A 22111-nucleotide genomic window follows, 5' to 3' on the forward strand; every position below is an offset into this window, starting at 1 on the left:
ACTGCCTGCTTTTGGTGCCTTTCCTTTACTTGATGATCCTTCAAGCAATGCGTCCCCAAATGATAAGCGAGAGCTTGGCCTACTTGGCCGACGAGACTGACGCAAAGGCTGCATCTTAGAACTGGTGGTGGTGCTGGTGGTGGTAGTAGATGGAGCTTGTCCCTCCTTAGTCCCAAAAGGAGGATCCATTTCAAATTTTGTGTTGTGTGTGTAGTGTAGTGTTTAAAAAAAACTTAAAAAAAATGAAAAGAAAAAAAAGGGGGATAAAAAAAATTAAAGACTTTGAATTTACACGGGCCTAAGAGCCTATCCTACTAGTATGCTAAACCTAAAACTATATTAGTATTCTAGTCTAACTCTAGGCAGACACTCTCAAGCCCACTAAGCTAAAGTGAGGTTAAGTTATATATAATATAATATTAATAGATTAGAATTACTTATATTATGCATTATAGATTATGAATTAGAATTTATATTATATATTATAGATTAAGAAGATTAAAGATTAGAATTATTTTAGTACTACAGCTAGTAGCTTGAAGCTTTGCTTAGTACAGTTGTTGTCGTCACACAGTCAATTTTTCTTGAAAAGAAATTAGAAATAAAATAAAATGTAAGAGCAAAACAGTTAGCTTCACTGCTTGCTGAAACACACAGCACTTATGCGGCTGCACTCACTAGCCCAACAAGTTCACTTCACTGATGGACTGAGGTGAGCAAAACTAATGAAATAAAATGAAATATTATTAATTAAGAAAAATTGACTTGGTCTCTTGCTGTTGCTAAAACAAAGCACAAACTATAGAGCTGCAGCACCAGTACTAATAAGATTAGCTGAACTATAAGCTAGTAGTAATTATTAATTATTAATTTTATTTATAGCTAATTTAATTAACTATTAAGATAAGAATTATAGAATTATTGATATTAATGATTTTAGATTAGACACTAGTAGATGTCTTGAATGTCTACAGTACACTCTACACTAGTATACTATTACTAACTATAGTATATATAACTGACAAATATATATATAATTTTATAATGTATTCAATTATTAATTATTAATATTACTGATTTTAGATTAGACACTAATAGATGTCTTGAATGTCTACAGTACACTCTACAATAGTATACTATTACTAATACTATACTAACTATAGTATATATAAATGACAAATATATATATAATTTTATATGTATTCAATTATTAATAATATATTCTATTAAATTATTTATAAATTCTATTTAATTTATTTAAGCAGGACTAGCAGTAGGCACTAGTGCCAGCCCAGGGCAAGGGCACCCCAGTGCCAGTGAGGCACTGAGTGCACTGTCAACTCAACAGCACTACACGGTTGATGACAGACAAATTAAATTAAAAAAATGATTAAATTAATAAAATTATTATTATTAAATATTATTAATTAAGTAGAACTGAAGTGAGGATGAAGTACACTGTGAGAAATGGCAGGCTGAGGCTTACCAGTCTCACACAGAACAGAACAATCTCTCTGTAACGCTCGGATGCAGCACAGCAGTGTTGCCAAAGCAGTCACAGCGAAAAATGAATGGATCCCTCAGGCAAGCTCTGGTCTTATAAAGGCGGTTTCAGAAATTCAAAAAACGCAGCACAGGCATTGGACGAGACCCTTAGCGTGACGTCACAAGAGTGAGCTGATTGGAGAGACGAGGATCAGCTCACTCCTGTTTGAAATCTTGGCGGCTGCGCGGCAAAAACGAAGACGATCACGAAGAATCTTCGATTCTTCGTGGTTGCGAGTCTTTGTCTTCTCCTACGTTTTGCCGGCACTGTATTCTCTTCGGCGTGTCTTCGGAACGAACAAAAAAACGGCCTCTTCGTGCTCGTTTACATGTTCGCCCGAAGACGAATGCGCAATTCTAATAATTACCTAATTACCCTACATACAATATAACCATGCTTCAACAGGAAAACAATCAACAAATAAACGATGGAAATGTCCCTTTAATGATAAATACAACTAACTACTTATAGCATGGCTGCTTTTCCAATATTGGACTATGCTTAACAAAGTTACTGGGGCACTGGAGAGTCTCTTTAAGTGGCATGATGCCATCTTTATATTAAAAGATGGCTAAACTTGATGGAATTAGAGGTCTGGCTGCTAAGTTAAAGTACATCCAGCCTTGTTAGTGCTGATGTAGTCCACAAAGTTCAACTCTACTTTCATTTTGCCTGCCTGCAATTAATTGGAAGAATCTAGTAGGTCAAAGATAATCTGTAAGAAGTACCACTGCTGGTATTTTCTGTATATCTTCTCGGATCTGAAAATTCACATTGGTGACTTGACCCAAAAGATTGCAGTTAAGAAGAAAACAAGTTTGTCTGAGTTTGAAAGAGAAAAGGGTTGCAGGGCCATTTCTCCGCAGGGAGGCCTGCTGAGACTTAACATTCTCCTGTGGTAATCATTCTGCCTTCAGCATGGATCAGAAGACTCCAACAGCCTGTGAAAGAGATCTGAATAAAGCACGAAGACGGTGGAACTGTTCATAGAGGTTCTTATACCTCACCTGGTGACTTTCGTGCAGAGATGCACAAAAATGGCTTACAATGTTGTGTGGGTGCAAAAAAATAATTAAGATTTTTTTATGCAGGGCAATTAAGTTAATGTAGCAGTCACTATTTGATGGCAACTGGCTAAGTCAGCTACAGGGTATTGAATTCTAAACATGAATTGTGTGTTTATTGTAGGCATCTGATTTAGGATATTTTGACATTAAAGAAATGTTCCCCAATGGATAATTTAAACTTTGGATGAAAAAGAAGAAAAAAAAAAGAAAAGAAAAAGAAATGGCCAGAATATAGGACGACCCTACTGAGAACAAAAATCAAAACCACTGGTTTTGCTTTTGTTGCTCTCACAAACTCAATCACTCTCTAACATTCTCCCGCACACTTTACTTTTCTGAAAAAAACCTTGTTTCATAATTGAGCAAATACGGTACTTAACCACCCTATGCCCATTAGCAATAGGACTGGGGTATAAAGGGACCCTCTGAGTGTTATTTATTTACCCCCTACTGCACACAAAGTGGGAGAGGTGGTGGGAATAGTCTGCCCCCTCTTGGTCAATAGGGGGCCCTAGGGACCCCTGTTTAATTTTGTTTATTTTAAAATACTTTCCTTTAGTATATTGTAGGGGGTTAATTTTGCAAGTTACAGGCAAGGACATGCAAGTTCACATGCGAAAAGTGATATTACAAAATGCCTTAATGTTAAGGTTATGGGTTTTTTTTTGACACTTTACAGATCTCTGATCAGACCTCACCTAGGAGAATGTTAACATTTTGGGGGAGAGTTCAGAGGAGGGCTATTAAAATGGTAAGTGGTTTGCAGGATAGCATTTTATCAGGAAAGAAGACATAGTCTAAAACTGTCAGGTCAGATATTTAGATGTAATGTAAGGAAGTTTTACTTTCCCAAGTGGGTGGTAGATAAATGGTACAGCCACCCAACAGAATTGGTAGAGGCTAATACAGGGAATACAAAAATTCATGTGATAGGCACAAAACTATCCTGAAAGACAAAACCAAGGACTGAGGTCTGAGTCTTTACTACAGGACAGGCTAGAAGGGCCAATGGGTTCATATCTGCTTTCAAAAGTTTGTGTTTCTATGAATGTATAAAATTAATTACAAACAAATAACTGTATCAAGCCAACCTAAAAAATAATGTTTGCCACAAATTAGTTAAGGCCTAATATCTATCTATCTATCCATCTATCTATCCATCTATCTATCCATCTATCACATTCTACTCAAATTAATCATATTCGTGCCTGATCCAATTTAAAATATGTATTTACTTTATTTAAGATGAGTGGTTAAGGTGTTTCTGTGTTTCAACTATGCAAGCAGGACCTAGAAAACAGATCTTGTGGCTTAAAAGATTAGGTGTGACAACCAGCTGAGAAAAATAGCTGAAGCTAACAAAAAAGTCTGGAGCGACAAAAAGTCCCATAAAAGTATACAGTAATGGGCTATGTTATAAACAATTTGACTTAAATCCCTTAAATAAGTCATGAGCCTCTCTGTTTTTGCTGTACTCAGCTGTTCCTCTAAAATTAGTGAACCTCTAGAATTATTTATATACATATATATCCATGTGCCATTTTTTACCAAGCTAAGGCAGGCTGAGACCAAAAAAAATCAGTTTGTAATATATTCTGAGATAATGCATATGGAAATGCATTTAAATATTGATTTGTAACATGAGAATATACTGAGCAGGAAGAGAAGGAAGAGAGTTACATTGAGAAAAGGGGGAGAGAGCTAAAGACAGTTTAACACGATAGGGGGATGTATTAAGAGAGAGAGAGACAGGTATGTATTAATTAAACCCAGAGTTTAGTGTATGCTATCCTCAGGGTTAACACGCAGAACACTCCTGGAAACGTGGGGGCACAGAGTATACAAACCCACCCTTGTTCTTTCACATTACTTCTCACTTGCGCATCCTACAATTTTACAAGGGTAAATGAAGCCATCTAAATTTAATTAAAACTATCTATAACTTATGCTTCTTGCCTGGGAGCTGCGATTAATGACAGTCTGGCAGAGCCAGCATTATCTAATTTCTAGTATGATGTTCCCTTTCTTCTTCTCATTCCACCCTTACGAAAGCTGATTGAACCAATCACCAATAATCAACAACTCAACAACAGTAGATAATCCACAAATGGATGATATAGACAAAAAATGAAAAGAAAACAAATAGCATAACAGTAGAGCAGAGATAACATCATTTTAAAGGGGCAGTTTAATGTCCCAGACACTACACCATTGAAAAATGTACATTAAAGTACTCTGTGTGTACTTTCATATTGTTATGGTCTAGCTGCTTTTCTGCTGCATTGCTGGAGGCTTACAGCCTGGCTGGGTTGCCATGGCTACACTCCTGTCACTCCTGTGACTCAGCCCATTGTCCAGCCCACAGCCAACCCCTTTTGGCTATTTAAGCAGCTAAACTTCACTTCCTCCTGGCCCTTGTGTTGTTTCCGGCTGCAAGTGCTATTGCTGTGTTCCTGAATTCCTGTGTATGACCTGGCTTTCTCTGACGTCCATCCCAGCTCCTGATTCCTGGCTTGTTCCTGACTTCGCTGATCTCTGTATTCCTGACCCCGGCTTGTCTGAGTACCCGTCTTGGTTCCTGACCCTGGCTTGTCTTTTGGTATATGCTTTTGGATCACGATTTGGCTTTGTTCACTATTGTCATTACAATAAAGGTGATTGCATTTTACGTTTTGTGTCCGTCTGGTTCCTGGTCCCTAACACATATGCATTCTTCCAAAACAAAAAAAGGAGAGTACTGACACAGAAGAGACAGCCCTGCTGCAGCAGCTGCCCTCCTCCTCCTCTATGGTCTCACTATTCTTGTCACTTAACTGGAGTTTCACAGTATACATATAGGTTTGATTTTTATTTTTTTTTCCGTTCCTTTTCACCTTCCAAATAGATTTCAAGCTCACAATAGCCGAGACCCCTTTTGCTCCTGGACCAATATGTTTTAATGTATATTAATGTTGTCAATTTCTATATTGTCAGTTTTAATGCTATTGTTGATTGTCACTCTCCCTTACAATAGTGCTGCCAAAAGTGCTGGTGTGCTAGAACTACAAACGAATGTTATTTAACAAGTGCATAGAAAAGTGCACAAGGTTAAGTAAGAAATGGTACAGATGATGTTTGTTGTAAAACTTTGCTGTATCTTGTGTATTGGACATTGGTGGGGTGTATATGTCAACCTTGTCACTATGTTTTAAACATTGTTTCAATAAAAACTATTTGGGAGAAAAAAGAAAAAGGTTAGAGATCCGTAGATATAACTGAACCCAGGCGACTATTACATGTATTTCCATAATCAGTAGAAGATCTATATTTGAAGAACAGTTTCAAAGTAATACCTTAGTTAATTCATTGTTTCAATAATTTAGTAATTGTAATCTACAAATACAAAATCCAAAATTACATTTCTGCGGTGCTACAGTATAAACATATGTCAGATTTATAATGTATTTGTGAGTCATAGAAATCAGATTTATAATTTCTTACAGTCGGTGTTTGACTTTGTTACTACCAGTTGTGACTAAATCATTATGTTGTGTTAATACCAATATTCCTCTGTCTTTAATAACGTTTACAGTAGAATTGGTTAACACGTACAATTAAAGCCGGATTTTCAAAATTCCAGTTTTTATTATTCTCGAGTGAAATGGATTATAGATAACTTACTCTTTTTTTAATTTTCTGTCTGTCGATAAAACATGGAGGTTAATGCATGCAAAAAAATCATACATATATTGCTTACAGAATAAATGACCTTTTTGTCTCTCCTATGGTGACCTAATGATGCAAAGGCTGATAGTGTGTCTCCTAATCTCTTCATTTGAGGTTCATGCTATCTTGCTATGTAATCCCATCTCTTTATGCATTGCTGATTTATACCGTCCCTCTGGCCCTGCTAACCTATTTCTTGACATTCTCCTCATGGTTTCCCCACTTTATCTCCTCTGGTGTCCCCTCTATCATTCTTGGAGACTTTAGCATCCCAGTAGACAGCCCTTTGAATATGGTGGCTTTAAAAACTCCCTCCATTGCCTCCTCTTTTGATCTTACACAGAATACTAACACCCCAACTCATGATGATCAGACCCTGGACCTTATTTTTCTGCTCAAACACACTTCCTATCCATCTCTCTCACCTTGCCTCCTACTCATTCCCTTTCCTCCCAACAACCTTGCCTAACCAGAGACCTTAGCTCTCTCAATCAGAAATTCTCAATCGATTTACTCCCTCTCCTCTCTCCCATGTCATGCCTTAACCTAGCTATATAACTCTATAACCCCACCCTCACATCTGCTCATGGGGATGTATCCCCAACCATTACTCGCCACTGCTGAACATGGTTGGCGGAAGTCTGATTTCCTGCTATGCTCTTAATATTCTGCTCTCGCCCTTGCTGAGAAAACCTACTCTACCCCTCTCATATCTTCCCTGTCTCATAACCTTCTTCAGTATTTTCAATTCCCTATTTCACCCTAACCATACTGCCTCTGACTTTGCCACACACTTCAATAATAAAATTAAACCTATAAACTGAGAAATATTTGCAGTCCCCCCTGCTGCCTTTCCCCTCCATCTGACTCTGTACCCTCCCTTACACTGAAGTCTCCTTCCTCTTCTAGAGTATACCAATTCCCTCTAGTCACTGAAGACGAGACATGTGCTCTTTTTCTTTCTTCTTGTCTGACAACATGTCCCCTCAATCCTTACCCAGTCTTTCATATACACTTGTCCCTAAATTAACTCATATCTAAAATCTCTCTACTGGATTTTTACCAAGGGTTCCACTGCCTTTCAACCCATTGATACTCTCCTGCCATTTAAAACCCCCTCTGAACACCATTAATGAGGCACCTGTGTGGCAGGTGGGGTGCTCAAGCAATATATGGGCATTTAGTGTGACGGAATCACCAATAATTATGCTCCAGATAGGATTTTTTAAATAGTATCTGCGCTGATCTCTTGCTTTGTTGTATGTACATGTTGGTCATTTTAGCAGCACTCCGGAATATGAATGTGCATGCTTTTTAGGGTGTGCTCCCCTTTCTGTATATTTTTTTGTAGAATGATAAGACCAGTAAAAATATTGTAAAGAATTCTGAGCCCTGCTAAACGATAAAAAAACAAAACATGTTATAAAAATATACTACATTAATTCTTTTTACAACATACACTCACCGCAGGGTAATTCTTTCCAGCTACGCCAAATTGATACTTTCTTTTCTAGTGCCTTTTTAAACATTCAATATCTGCAGACACATAATGCGAGGTGGCTGCATCTTTTGTGTTTTCAAAAGCCAATGGAACAAAGCAGACAGATGATCTTTGGCTTGACCAGCTGCTACATAATATCACCTACTGGCTCAGTAAGTGGAGATGGAAATCTTGAGGAAAGAGCTAAGCATGTTAACATTTAACGATTAGACTAAAAATAAAGCATTCTTCACGTTGCATTTTTGAAGTAGAAAAGATTAAAATGAGCAATATGCATTGATTAGATACAGTGTGCACTTTTTCTTTAAAATAGCACCAAACTATAAAGGTGCGGCCTATAATTGGGCCAATACAGTAATATCTGTGTGAGTGATGAGTCCATTTATATGTATAAACATCTGTACCCTGTTAGTTTTTAACTTTCTATGCATATGTATGTGTGTATGTATATTTTTATGATGTGCGAAATGCGTCAAGCTATTTTTTTTAATTGATTCTTTTATATAATCTACTCCATGTGGATTCAAAAATAAATACTCAACAATATTGGACCGACACTTGACGCTTTGTAGCTCTGTTTCCTTATTTGTATATTTTTACTTATTTAGCGCTAACAGATGTACATAGCACTTGATTTATACCGAGGAATTACAATAAGTACAGTGAGTATAGTACATACAGTAGTCATACATTTTCATCAGGGAACATCAGGTATGAGGGTAAAGAGAGTCCTGATCGGAAGCTTACAATCTATCTATCCAAACCAAAATAGAGCATATTCACTATTTCACTGATCATTAAAAACTGTAGTTTCATTCATGTCCATGTTCCTTACCAATGTAGCCATTCAAAAGGCACAACATCAATTATTTATCGCTAATTGCAGCAAATGAATGATACGGTGAACTGACCCAGTCTGTATCATGTATTGAAGTAAATTAGATCTACACGTGTCTCTCGCAGGTAACTGAATTCACAAACCTCCCTAAGTAAGATTTTTTGGACTGAAAGCTAAAACGGAACTGAGCCAGAATATAAGAAAGAAATATTGATTGCGTCCTACCTGACAACGGGCACCATACATTGCCACGAATAGCAAACAGAATGTACTTTAATAAGTATTTGCCGTAGAAACACATAATATTGGCGTTATGAATTCACTCAGAGTTCTTGCTATTAAGCCCATTTTTATAAATAATCTATATTTATAACAGTAAATCTGTGTTTTCTTTCCTAAGTCACATGGCATGAAGAAGTCTGTGGTTATCATATGTCACGTTGCAGATATTATTTGTTCGGAGCAGTCTGCTTGCACCCGTAATAATGATGTATTACTGTACTTTAAGTAGAGTCTGGATTTCCTGTTGTAACGTGATAAATAATTCACTATTTCTATAATCACAGAGGGAATATTTACACTGAAAAACCATGTGCAAAACTGTTTGGCTGTTAAAGCCAGACTGTGCAGTCTGTAATATATTGTTCCAAATAGTGTAAAATACCATAAATCAAAGCCAAGTATGGAGTTAAAAAAATAAATGGGTGAACCGAATACTGGCCACTTGTATCTGTGTGTTTGTGGTGGACATAAACTAAAATTAATGAGGGTCTAGGTAGAGGGACACGTGATTTACAGCTCCTTGTGAACTATAAGGTCACATTCCCTTAAAACACAATTGTTCTTTTTGGCATGCGATGCTAAGAAAACAGCTGACAGTGGCTGTAATATCTGGCTAGACATGATAGAGATATATATACGGTTTTTGTGACATTCCGTAACAGTAGCTGTAAAGGCAGAAATTCATCATTCTTTTCAGATTCTGGTTTTAGAACGCAATTCATCAGAGGAAAGTCACCTTCATGAGATTATATCAACATTCATGCTACACACATATTATAAAAGCAATATACTTTTTATGACTGTTTTGCTCTGCAGATTAGGCCCACGAAAAAAGCATTAATATTATAAAATATAATTTGTGTAGAAAAAAACTAATTTCAAATATTACAAGAAATAGAAAATTGGATTTATTCTTATGTATGTAAACATAGCTGTGCTTTTTAAATTAAATAATATTGAAAAAGTCAGATCTGACATTATAAATGAAAAAAAAAAAAATGACTAGTCCATGTGTATGTAGAAACCCTAGATTTGAGCACAGATAAGAACCATTTTCTTCAAACTGTTACCCAGTGCAGTGAAATAACATACACTTACACCCCTATTTGTGTGTCACCATATGACAATAAAAGATTCCCTGAAAAAGTAGGAGTGAAGCAAAACTGTATTTAATAAAGGCTACATAATTATTTCTGGGAAGTGTTAAGGCAGATAGGCATTACATTAACTCGGAGTAAGAGGGGAAGTAGACGAGGAATGGGCACGGCCAACTGCAACTCCCCTGCTAGGAGAAAGAAGGGAAGGGGGCCAAGAGACCCAGGGAGCAGCACCTCACCTGGAGACTGAGTCAAACCTGGAGAGTTTCCAGATATTAATATCCGGTGGCGATGTCACATCATGGTGATCACGGATATATAATTGGTTCTGTATAAGACTATTTGCATTTTTTTCAGTATTTTTTATATTTTTTCTACCACCAAATGTGTGTTTAAAGTAAATCCCAGTAAGTAGTTGGTCTGTTGGGTCACATATCTAAATACAGTTGAAGCAGCCTGTAATTCATTTTCTGTATTCATTCTTTGAATCCAACCCTGGTTATTAATACACAATGCTTGTTAAGAAGAACATTGCTCTGCTCATGCCTTCAAATCAGACAGTGTCTTGTCCAAGAGAATCACATAGCCCCTTCCATTCACTGCAGTTGCACAATGTAGGTGCTTCTTTGAAAGCTCAATGGAGTAATGTTACACTGGAATACAGCAGCTCAGCATCATCTAGGTTTAAATTACGTAGTCACGTTGTGGATAATCAGCCCTGATGTTTTGCTTTTGCTTAATGCTAAATCTGCAAAGTGCTGAATTGGTTTTGCTATATAATTACATTTAGGCAATAAAGTTCCTTGATTTAGCATTAAGGAGCTGGTGTGTGTTCAGAATAGCTCAATACGCCATGCTTGCCTTTGACTCATGGTTGCACGGTGGATATTAATGGGAGTTTTTTTCTACTTCACTCCCCTAACTTATCTTAAAACATTCACTTGCCATTGATGATGTGGGGTAGAAACACAGTTGAGAGTTGGTCTTAACAATCCAAACATGGTTGTTTATGTTGCGGCTGGAAGAAGGGAGGTTTAACCTTTATACTTACCTCCACATAGTCTTCATTAGTACCCCCAAGAAACATTAGGGTTTGCAATAATATGTCCACCAACCCTGGATTAGACTATGAGAGCTTTGGGTGCTATACTGTGTAAGAATTGACCCTGACCTTAATTATTGAGATGTTTCTATTGATCACACTGGCAGAAAAGATGGCTGCTGATTCTTGGGCTGGATGCCTTGCAAAAATATATGTGATATGGTTAGGCATGGTGCGTATGGATAGCCTGATTAACACAATAATAGGTTTATTATGTGGTGTTTGCCAATGAGTCACTTGTTGTGGCTATCAATCTGTCATGTTTGTTTGTGTGACAGAAGGTGGTATGACTAACCTGCACTATAACAGGCTATTCAGTATGTAGCGGCTAGTGGTAAATCATCAGGCTCTACCACTGAGCTGGTGTATCTGGTGGATGGTGGTATAATGACTCCTGTACAATACAAGATAATGTGTGGAACATCTCAAAGAGCCCTTGTCTCAAAATAGGGGTAAGGTTATACCATCTGCTGTGGAGCAGAACCTCAAACAGGCAAGTAGTCCACTGTTGTTGAGTGCTATGGGGAGGGACCCATAATATTGTAATTGGCTGGCAGAGTGCGCCGGATTCACCATGCTGTTTGTTTTTTTTTTGCGGCCGTTGGTATGTAGTGGGATGGAGAAGATGGGGGCCTTCTGTCAAAAACAGTTTACAATGTTGTGGATGGTAGGAAAATTGGTGGGGAAGGGATCCATTGTAGATTTCCAATGGCCTCCTTGTGACTGTAAGACCTTGCCAGAAAATGGGAAGACCAGTTTAGCAAAGATTCATACACTCATAGTTCACTTTAGTTAATGTTTTACTAATTATTTCATACTAGAGATGGTAGGGGATACATCAGTTGGTCATACAGATAGTTAAATTATCTTCCCTGCCTATACCATAGAATTTTCAGGTTAAAGAAAAGCAGTGACTGAAAACCCATGAGCCAATATCAACAAGAGTGGAAAGCATGTACTTCACTGCGAACATGGTCCCTAAAGTTTTACACAAAGATCCTTACATCTATGAACAGATTTCAGATTGACTAACTATGATTAAGGATTTCCCTTACTATACTTAACCCAACTTCTCATTTGATCCTTAAAATACCACAGATAGAAAGCAAAAAAGGTTTTTTTCTCATTATCTACTTTTGCTAAACCTAGACACTTAGCATGGCATTTACTGTGTTGAATATGATGAACATTTCCTAACGCTTCTAGTTCCAGAAGGGGGAAATTTTTAGAACATTTGAATGTTAAAGAGGTGTCTTGCAAAGGGTTAAAGGTTAACCAACTTTTACATTCACCCCAGAGACCTAATTACTAAAGTCCCAAAAGTAATTATCAAGCTGTGTATTGTAAGACATATTACCCTAGCAATTAAGCTCATAAACATTGCATACTAACGCCTTGGAAGAATAATCAATGCAGGTAATGACAATAAAGGTGCCAAACGGCCCCAGCTAATTGAAATGTGTTTGATTTTTACATTTCAATTTATCAGTGATCAGTGCACAAACAGTGCAAAAACAGACTTCTGTACCAGATTTCAATTAAACTGTCCTAAAGCTTGGCAAAGAAATAATTACTGAAATCTGGAAATGTTTGCTCAGGAAAATCCATTTACCATGACCTGTTTAGTTTGTACGGTTTATTTCATCAAATCCAATAAACAAATAAAACAAAGCACTTTCATTTTGATTATATATCTGAAAACCAAATCATAATGATAATTGAAAATTGTATTGGGTGCCTAAAAACAAAACTAAAATAATAATAATAATAATAATAATAATAATGAAGCAGCAGATGTTTTTCCTTTTCTCAGCATATATCCAGCACACTCACCTCGATCTGACTAAGGAGCCATATTTCAACTAATACTCATCTTTTAACCTTCACTTGTGTTTAAAACACTCCTGTTCCCGAGCTGGGAAAGGGACCGACTTTATTGAAATTGATGGCGCTAATCTTTTCGCCACCAATGAGTAAACTGACTACCTATTAAATCAAATTAAATCAGCTAGGTTGTTTTACTTAGTGTCTGTGTCAGTTAGCTAAGCAGCACACTTTTAATATCTGGGTGTCAGAGTGTTTTTATAGCTTCAAGGTTATTTGTTTCTGGCTTGGCAATAATGTCAAGTGGACTGTTTTAATTGTGTACCGTGGTAAATGGTGGACGGAAACTAATTTGGTTGAAAGAGAAGTGCGAGAAATTTGTCAAACGTATTTGTATGAGCAGAAGAGAATACACTAAAAGGATATATTTAATTTCTTCAGGGAGTATATTTAGAGAAGTATGTAAAAAACGAGTTTAGAACATATAGTAGATAAGGTTACACACTTACACATATACACTCATGCTAATATGCACACACACATACGCAGTCATGCTCACACTCCCTTTAACACACACATACACATGCTAACACACACAAACTGTATACACTAATGCTACCTCATGAATACTGTGAGTTATAAACATACATGCATACATACCTCTCTAACTCCCTTATAATCGTTTTCAAACTCTCTCACTCCCTCCCTTACCCTTTCTCTCACTCCCTCATCCCCTCACTGTCTCCCTACCTCTCTCCCCTCACGCTCTTACCATCGTAGAGGCTTCTTTGTCGTATCCCCCCCGTCGGCTTAGACTAGCCCCGAGCCAGCCCCCCTGATTCTGCAGTAAGCACAAAAAAGAGCGCAAATTTTGTCACATGGTCAAACAGCAAGAGGTACCATACCCTTCTCTCCCAAATGATGATCATAACAAATACATGTAGGTGGCTGGATGACAATCGGCTTCTAAACGCTTTGGTACCAAAAAGTCTTTGGACCACAACATATTAAAGCATTAATTAACTTTTACTTTTTAATAAAAAATTGTGTTTACCAGAGTTTGGCTGTATAAAACTCTATTAGTAACTTTAACCTTTCCTAAAATCATGCTTTATTTCCGAAGCACTCCATTTTATTTAGATGCTGGGGGCACAATCTGATAACCAAAATCGCTGGTCCAGCCAGATCAATTACTTTCTATAAGTTGGTTTCAGACCAAGTGATCAATATGTGACCCAAATGAACTCAATGGATTTAGCTGGAGGTCTGATTTCAGTTATCACATCATGTCGTTAACGCCAACGAAGGAGAACACAAAAGTAAATACAGTCATATGGTATCACTGATGGGGCATTAAGACGGAGAGAACCCTTATGATTTTCACACACAGGTTGGGGAAGAAATCAAGAGTTTTGCAGACTGTCTGCTTTCCTGGTTACCAAGGAAATAGGTAGATCCATAAAAAAATGCCAGTGAATCTGAGAATTAGCTGAAGCATAACAGATAAGTATTAGTTCCACATAATAGCTGTCATTACTCCAAGGAATATATCTGCAACCAACGAGTCGCAAGAGAGGTCATTAGCTATCCAAAGAAAACTTCTGATAAACCCAAGCATTCTTAAAAAAAGGAATATAAATTCATTTAAAGTGAAACCAGTATTTAAAATCCAACTTTCTTTCTCTTTCAAATGCACTTTGCAGTTGTCATATGAAACTACGTTTCCCATCATAATAAAGAGATCCTCTCCTTTTTTATGTATTCTTTTCAAGGATGAAACAGAAAGATCGCATGCTTATCCGTCTCTCTCTCCTGAAGGCAAAGATATTGATTCTTTAAGAATGATCAAGTTCTGAGGAACACTAACCACTGAGCACTCCACAACAATCACAGCTGGATTTTCACTTTTTCATAGGCTTTGGGTATGAAATAATCCCCATCAAGGGGATTTGTTTTGAAGCAAATTGCAGCCCTGCCAAAGTGGGCAAGTGAAGAAACATCCTTCTGCCCAGACAAAGCCCACATCAATCTTTGGACACTGTCCCACTGTGGGGATCACAACCCACTGGGAGCTAAATAATCAGTCGTTCCCACTGTAACAAGTTAATAGGTTTAACAATACATTTTTCTTTTTTCTTTTTAATAGTATGTATTGGCTGGTTTGCATTTCACTAAAAGGCAAACATACACAAAATGTAAGTAAATACAATAATCTTCTTGTCAAAGACCCACACATTTTTTTTATTTTTTTTTTTTTTACAGAGGGAGAGAAAATTATGAGGAATATACAAAAAAACAACTAACCAAGAATCAGAAAAAGCAGGGTATCCAGGAGAAACCGTAGCCGTGCAATACTCCAGTAACCGACAATAATCCCTTTAACCTTTTAACAGCCATGTGCAAACACTCGAACAATACATAAAATCCATTTTACATCTCTTAAAACTGCTGGTTACAGTTAATCCTTCATATACATGGAAATCTTTCTCCCATCGTTTCGTTTCTAGTGAGAGTTAATTTGTCTCATACACTAATGAGATTTTGGAGAAAAAATATAATTGTATTGGTAAAATATATTCCATTGATGGTAATTCAATAAATATATTCGATACTATAAATATATTTATAGCGGTTAGAAGAGCATAAATCCAAATTATGCGGATCTGTTTTTGAAGAGCATTAGAATGTTCTTGTTCCTACATTAACATTTTTGCCAAAGATATGGAATGACAGGGATAATATGAGTGCCTACCTTCTTGATCAGTGGTGATTGTGATAGAAGTATACTGCTTGGGAGAGAAGCTGAGGTCAGATACTCCATTCACGGCCTCGATTTCAAAGGTGTAGTTGACGTGGGAAAGAAAGTCCAGCACGGTGACAGATGCATTTTGCAAGCCGGAATGTCGAGGTACAAAACGAATCCCACCACCACAGAGTTCACAATCGTTGGGATCTGAACCACATTTCTTGCAGAGCACATTGTATATAATGTCTTTCCTCCCCCCAGTATCAAATGGTGGACTCCACTCCAAATATAAGGCTGTTTCGTTCATGTTGAAGTTAACATTCCTCGGAGCAGAAGGTGGCTCTGGAAACCAAAACAAAAGAGACAAAACACAAATTAAGACAACTTGTGCAACTTTCCACTCTTGAGCTCTCATGTTTCTGGAGCATAACTTGATTTCCCAGTAGTGTTTTGGAGAGCAATCATTCCTCCGATAATCAAGTCTTAGTTAGTAATCAACCTCCTACCGGGATGTTACTAGAACTGCCAAGACTCTCACTTCGGGTCCTTAAGAACTTGCACTTAGCTCTACAGATCTAACAATTTAATTTACAATGTGTTACAAATCCATGCCTTCACAATTTTACAGTATATTACAATACAAAAGTAGCCAAAAAGAAGCAAATAAAATAATCTTGAACCCGCAAAGGCAGCCCATGAATTGCAGCTTCTGACACGTGTGTTTCTTTTGAATAATACATTTTAAATAGTATTGCACATGACATATTTGTAGCTGACTAGCTTTATCTCAGTTGCCACTCAAATCATTAAACTTTCTATTCAATTATAAAGAAACTTACTATATAAAAATGTATACACATAAAGCAAAAAAAGAAAAGAACACAAAAGCTGCTCTTTTTTAATTCAGAATTAGTCTATAAACCCACACATGTATGCCTCATTGCTAAACAACTGTTCGTGGCATATGGAATATACAGAAATGATCCAGGTCTGAATGTTCCATATGTCACCTATATTTCTTTGCTCGCAATGTTCTCACCCAGTTCTCCGCTATGTCTGGCCCATAAACTCTTCAGTTTAAGGATTTTATTTTATTAATGTTCTTATTTTAAGGTGTAAAAAATGGGTCTCACCTAAATGCTTTTGCTTAACGCTCCAAAAAACCTAGATACATCACTTTGATGGACAAAAAGAATTGGTATGGTAAGTGAAATTGATGAGATCACCAATGTATGGACCAGAAAGCATTCTGATTGGAGTTATGTTTAAGGTTTTTTTTGTGGGGGGGGGGGGGTTCTTGTGTTATTAAAAATAATAGAAGACGAAGACCACACAGATAAAGAAGATGATGATGAAGAATAAGAAAATAGTTTCACACATTGCTGTGCCTTCATTTTCATGCATCTGCCTTTCAAAAAATACACTATTTAAGCCCAACTCAGCCTCTTTTGCAAAAGAAGCGTTCATGGGAGAGTTAGCAACCCAGAGCTCCCCTTCTCATGGTGGTGTGGCTTTGTTTGGTGGTGGGACTAGCCACACATAGAGGAAGGGCTTCCGACACAAAGGGACAGTGAGTGTAGGGAATGTTTGTGGGGGTAATAAGTAGAGCTTGGATGGGAAGTCGGCAGAGCCTGCGCAGGGAGTGTGCTTGACTGTAGAAACTTCAGTCTCACGATGCAGCACTTCACCTCGGGCCTACGTGTTTTACTCAGCAAGTTTCCACGTGTGTTACAGGAGGATGAGTGTTCATATTGTATAGTGTAGTCAGTGAGTTGTTCGATTCCTAGGTTAGTAAATCAAGCCAATTTTTTTTAATTACAAATGCCACTAACCAGGTATCCAATTTAAAAGATAACCCCCAATTAAGAAATGCATGTTTTTTGCACATTATGGCAGATTTTTATTATCATCTACTTTCATGGTAATATTATAAAATACATTTTGTTATAGAATATGACCAGATATTTTTGAAAAATACCAAAAGAGTAACAAGATAATACGATTTCATCTTTACAACAGAATGCTTATTTCCAGCCAACACTTCATAAGAACAGGTAGAAACTGTCTATTAAGCAAGCGTTATGGAGGCGTTAAGTTTGTCTACTTTGCTCTCTCATAGTCGTTCAAGCAAGAATAGAAAAAAAAGTCTAATGAATATAAAACTCAGACACTATTATTCATGCTGGCTGCACTATAAAGTGTTTTTATGTTAGTATTAAATATAGTGTAATTTTTGTTTAAACATTTGTACTGTTAAAACAACACAATATCAAAACATGGCATTATATTCATAATTAGACTTTTTTTAAAAAAATCAATTAGTGTGAACAAATAAAAAATAATCTATCCTGTAATTTAATTTATTTTGTGTTGTTTTTATATTTTTACACTTTCTGTGTTATTTTTTTATTATGTAAGTGCATTAAAAATTAAACAGTCTAACTACATAAACAATAAATTAACACAAAAGCAAAAAGCCAATACTATAGTGCTGTGTTTCAGACTTTTTGTCCTATCTGTTATAGTGATAATAAAGAGAAACTGAAATCCGAAAATGATTTTTTATTTCCCAGTGGCTAACACCTTGTTTTGTGCAACACAAAATATGTGTCAAAATATTTTCATCTTCTGGCACTGTGAAATCTATAATCATATTCCCCTACATATTTATTGTGCCGTCTTGTATTTTGTGAAACAAAAACCTTGATTATAGATGTGAATTTCTTCCAGACAGGGTCACTCCAGTTCTGTCACTTCAGGGAAAAAGAATATAGCTTTTTTTCTACACAGATATAAAAACTATACAACAGCATTAATCGCTCGACAAGTGCTATAGCTCTTTTACAGGTATGGTAGGGTTTATGGTCATTTGAGGGCTATGTTACTATTAAATCAAAGTTGTTAAATATAAAGTGTGTATTGCTGTACAGGCCCCAATGACGATTGTCCCTCCAGAAGGACATCTGAAGAAAAGTCCTCTGAGGTCTTGAAAGCTTATGTGACTTGATAACTTAGTCTATCATCATCTAACCAGTTCTTGTAATGGTGGTTTAACAGTGGTAGGGACTAGTAGTACAATTACCATAACTACAAACTGTCGAGAAAATCGTTGATTATGTGTTTCCCCTCCAAATTTTGGAGAGGAATTTGGTCACACTCAGGTTCTGCCCACTATGTAAAAAGGTTTCACAAAGTCCTCACCCCTTTCAGGTCTGTTCATAGCTAGACCGACAGCTTCTCTAAGCCACACACACCCTTCCTGCCCCCTATACGGAGCACTACACTCTTTGCTAGCCCCCTGGTTTTCTCATTCACTAAACAGGGAGCTATGTGCTTCATCATCTGTTTGGGTCAGATTACTAGAGAACCAAGGAAAGCTGACTAAAGATATGGGTGTACATAGCCGATTGGCTTTTCTTTAATGTCACTCTGTTTAGTTAACGTTATTGCCCCTAGAATAATATTACACAAAATACACCCCACTCTAGTGGTACCATTCCCCATAAGAAGTCCTTATTGCTTATTCTTGCCTTATTGCTTAAGTTAGTAAAGCACTGAAACCAATATAGAGGTAACCAAGCCAAAGACCAGCCCTAGAACAAAATGAGTCCAAAAGGGATACACATTAGGAAGTTTTATCAGTTGTATCTCTCATGTTAATTTTAAGGGCAGTATTTAATAAATATTATGGCCATACTATACTGGAAATACCTTACTGGTTTTTAGGGGACAATGCCAGGGGACTGTACCCTTGTATCTGGCCACCCTATTATGTTACCCCTGCGAGTAGTAATTTTGGTGATAAAAATGAAAAACTGTTTTGTGTATTTTTAAATATTATCTTTATGAGCAAAATGTATGTAAAAATCATATTTCTACAAATCACCAGTATAATATAGATTATAATATGGGTGCTTGCACATAAAAAAAGATTCCCAACTATAGTTCTGAAAAAAATATACCCTCTTTAGTGAAGGGCTCTTATGCCAATTTGCATGACGATTAAATAGCTTTTTAATTGCCATTAAATTATGCTGGCTAAACTGTGATTTCATGCAAATATTAAGATGTAATGACATACAGTGAATCATTTAGTAAGATTTAGAAGTTGGAACAAAGAGGGACAATTAATTCTAATCCCCAGATTTAACAATATAATGTGTCATTGGGCTGTTTATGAATATGGCCTGATTGCTCTGTTATCACTTATAAATTATGCACGGATGAAGTAGCACATAGAAAATGTGTGACACCAATAACCCGAGTGCAAACATTTCTGCAAGGCTGTCTATAATTTCTTATTGTACCATTATATCCCAGTGTACCTCATCAATCATCTAACATCCATATTGCTTTTAATTAGATAATGGACTTTGGAGAAACATCCATTTGCTGACTAGTTGCTAATGATAACTCATTCATGGTGTAACATAATTCCTCCCAAGATTCATGTGGAAGTGGCTTTGGAGTCAACTATTGCTCCAGTTCAGAAGAACTTTACACACGTGTTCTTATGGCAATGTACAAAAAGTGATTTTAGTGCAATGCTTGGAAAGTGGTCTCAATCATCAGAGACATTCCTATAACGATAATGCTCATTTTCAAACTTTGCACAAGAAATAGTTTTCAGGAGCAAAAGGAGAGAGAAAGTTTGACATTTTGTACACTGTCAGCACATAGGAATTGGTGAATGTGTTCACAAACGATCAGGTCAGTATGCTGTCTCATTTCCAAAGGCAATAAGCCCGCAAGGAACAAAGTGGTCTCTCCATACTCAGCATTAATCCAAGGAGACTATATAATTACCTGTAATTACTGTGGTTATTGGAGCAGATCGGAAGCGTTCCTATATATGGATATTCAATCAGCACAGATCTAGATGTAGATTCATTCATCGGAGACCAGATGATTACATGCAATCATTATAATCTCTGATGCATATATGACCACTGTCATGTTCCATATGCCACGAGTTTTGTATAAGCACCTACCTTTGTGATAGCATTATTCCTACAATAATATAGAACTTGGGAAGACCTAGACTGTAAGCTCATTTGAGCAGCGCCATCATCACCTGTTCCTATAAGTCAAATTGTTATGTTATATACTACTTGTTATGTCCTGTCTACCCATTGTACAGCGCTACGGAATATGAAGGTGCTACAAAAAACAATAATAAAGTTCCCATGTCTCTGAAATAAAACCTGGAATGGCTAAAATCCGTTTAAAGTTGGAGCCTTCGTGGGAAAACTTCAAGGTCTCAAAACATGATAAAGCCAGGCAGTGAATGAATATTCCAGACTTGACTTACTTGTACAGGGCATGGCAGGTGGATCTTTTTCAGCTCTGAAGTAACCTTTTTCACACTGGCATACAGTTGTTGCCTCGACATAGGTGAAACTGTGTGGAGGGCATTTCGAACATTTGATATTCCCAGCAAACGCCTTGTAGAACCCTGGCCTGCATGCTGAAAAACAAGACAAGACAATCAATGCTTCCTTTCAGTTCTCCGTTGCATTAAATCTGTCACTCTGTGCCAACAGCGAGAAATCCTGGTTATACACTCTGTGGAAGTCTCTACTGACCTTAGGCAAGTCACTTTATCTCCCTGAACCTCAGACAGCACTATTAGATTGTAAATCCTTCCAGGCAGAACTTCATTACATCTGTTTTTTCTACAGTGACAGTAAATAATTGTTAAAATTATAATTCTGGATTCTGGCCAGCTCCAATCTGAAATCAGAGACATTCTTACATGCCTCTCTACATTATTGTATTTCTTCACAGAAAACAATGCATTACTGTGTATTAAAGTACTTTAATAGAAGATGTATTGATAGTAGGATAGTAGAGCCATACTAGGTCAAATTAAATTGCGTTTGTGATCATCTGTGATCATATATAATACACACACACACACACATATATATATATATATATATATATTAGATGACTTATAAGGCTGAACAAACTATGTTATACTACTTGACTAGCAATCAATTCTGGCCATATTCTGGCTTACTTGTAAAATGCCTGACCTTAGTAAAGACTGCATCCAATACAGGCATACCCCACGATAATGTACACAATGGGGTTCAGAGCGTGTATGTAAAAGGAAAATGTAGAAAATAGGTGAAGCACTAACAAGCACTGCGGTCATCAGGTCATATCCAACACAAAGCACGAAACGCACAAAAGGCACTCAAAAGACGAACTGAAATGCTGGCATTGAACACATTAAAAAGTTTAATGTGTACTATATGTATTGAAATGATATTGTTGCTGCCAAAAAATATGGTTCATACTACTAAACATAATCAGGTCTATATAGATAGTTTGAATTTTGGGACCATCCACATTTGTATAAACATCTGATAAATTTTGCAATTTTAATCATATTTTT

At 36.8% G+C, this 22111-nt stretch overlaps 1 protein-coding gene across 1 annotated transcript in view; it reads right to left on the reverse strand.

The window, feature by feature from the left end:
* The window catches only part of LOC149285296 (ephrin type-A receptor 6-like), a 314092-nt gene that overhangs the window by 169993 nt on the left and 121988 nt on the right, over positions 1-22111 (reverse strand). The window contains exons 3-4 of the mRNA XM_089495515.1: positions 21020-21175; positions 15715-16050 (exon numbers count right to left, since the gene is read on the reverse strand). Coding sequence (XP_089351641.1) covers positions 15715-16050; positions 21020-21175 — 492 coding nt within the window. The remainder of the gene's footprint in view (positions 1-15714; positions 16051-21019; positions 21176-22111) is intronic.

This window comes from Sceloporus occidentalis, unplaced genomic scaffold, assembly GCF_023333645.1.
Source record: "Sceloporus occidentalis isolate IW3139 unplaced genomic scaffold, rSceOcc1.0.p SCAF_81, whole genome shotgun sequence".
Taxonomy (NCBI): Eukaryota; Metazoa; Chordata; class Lepidosauria; order Squamata; family Phrynosomatidae; genus Sceloporus; species Sceloporus occidentalis.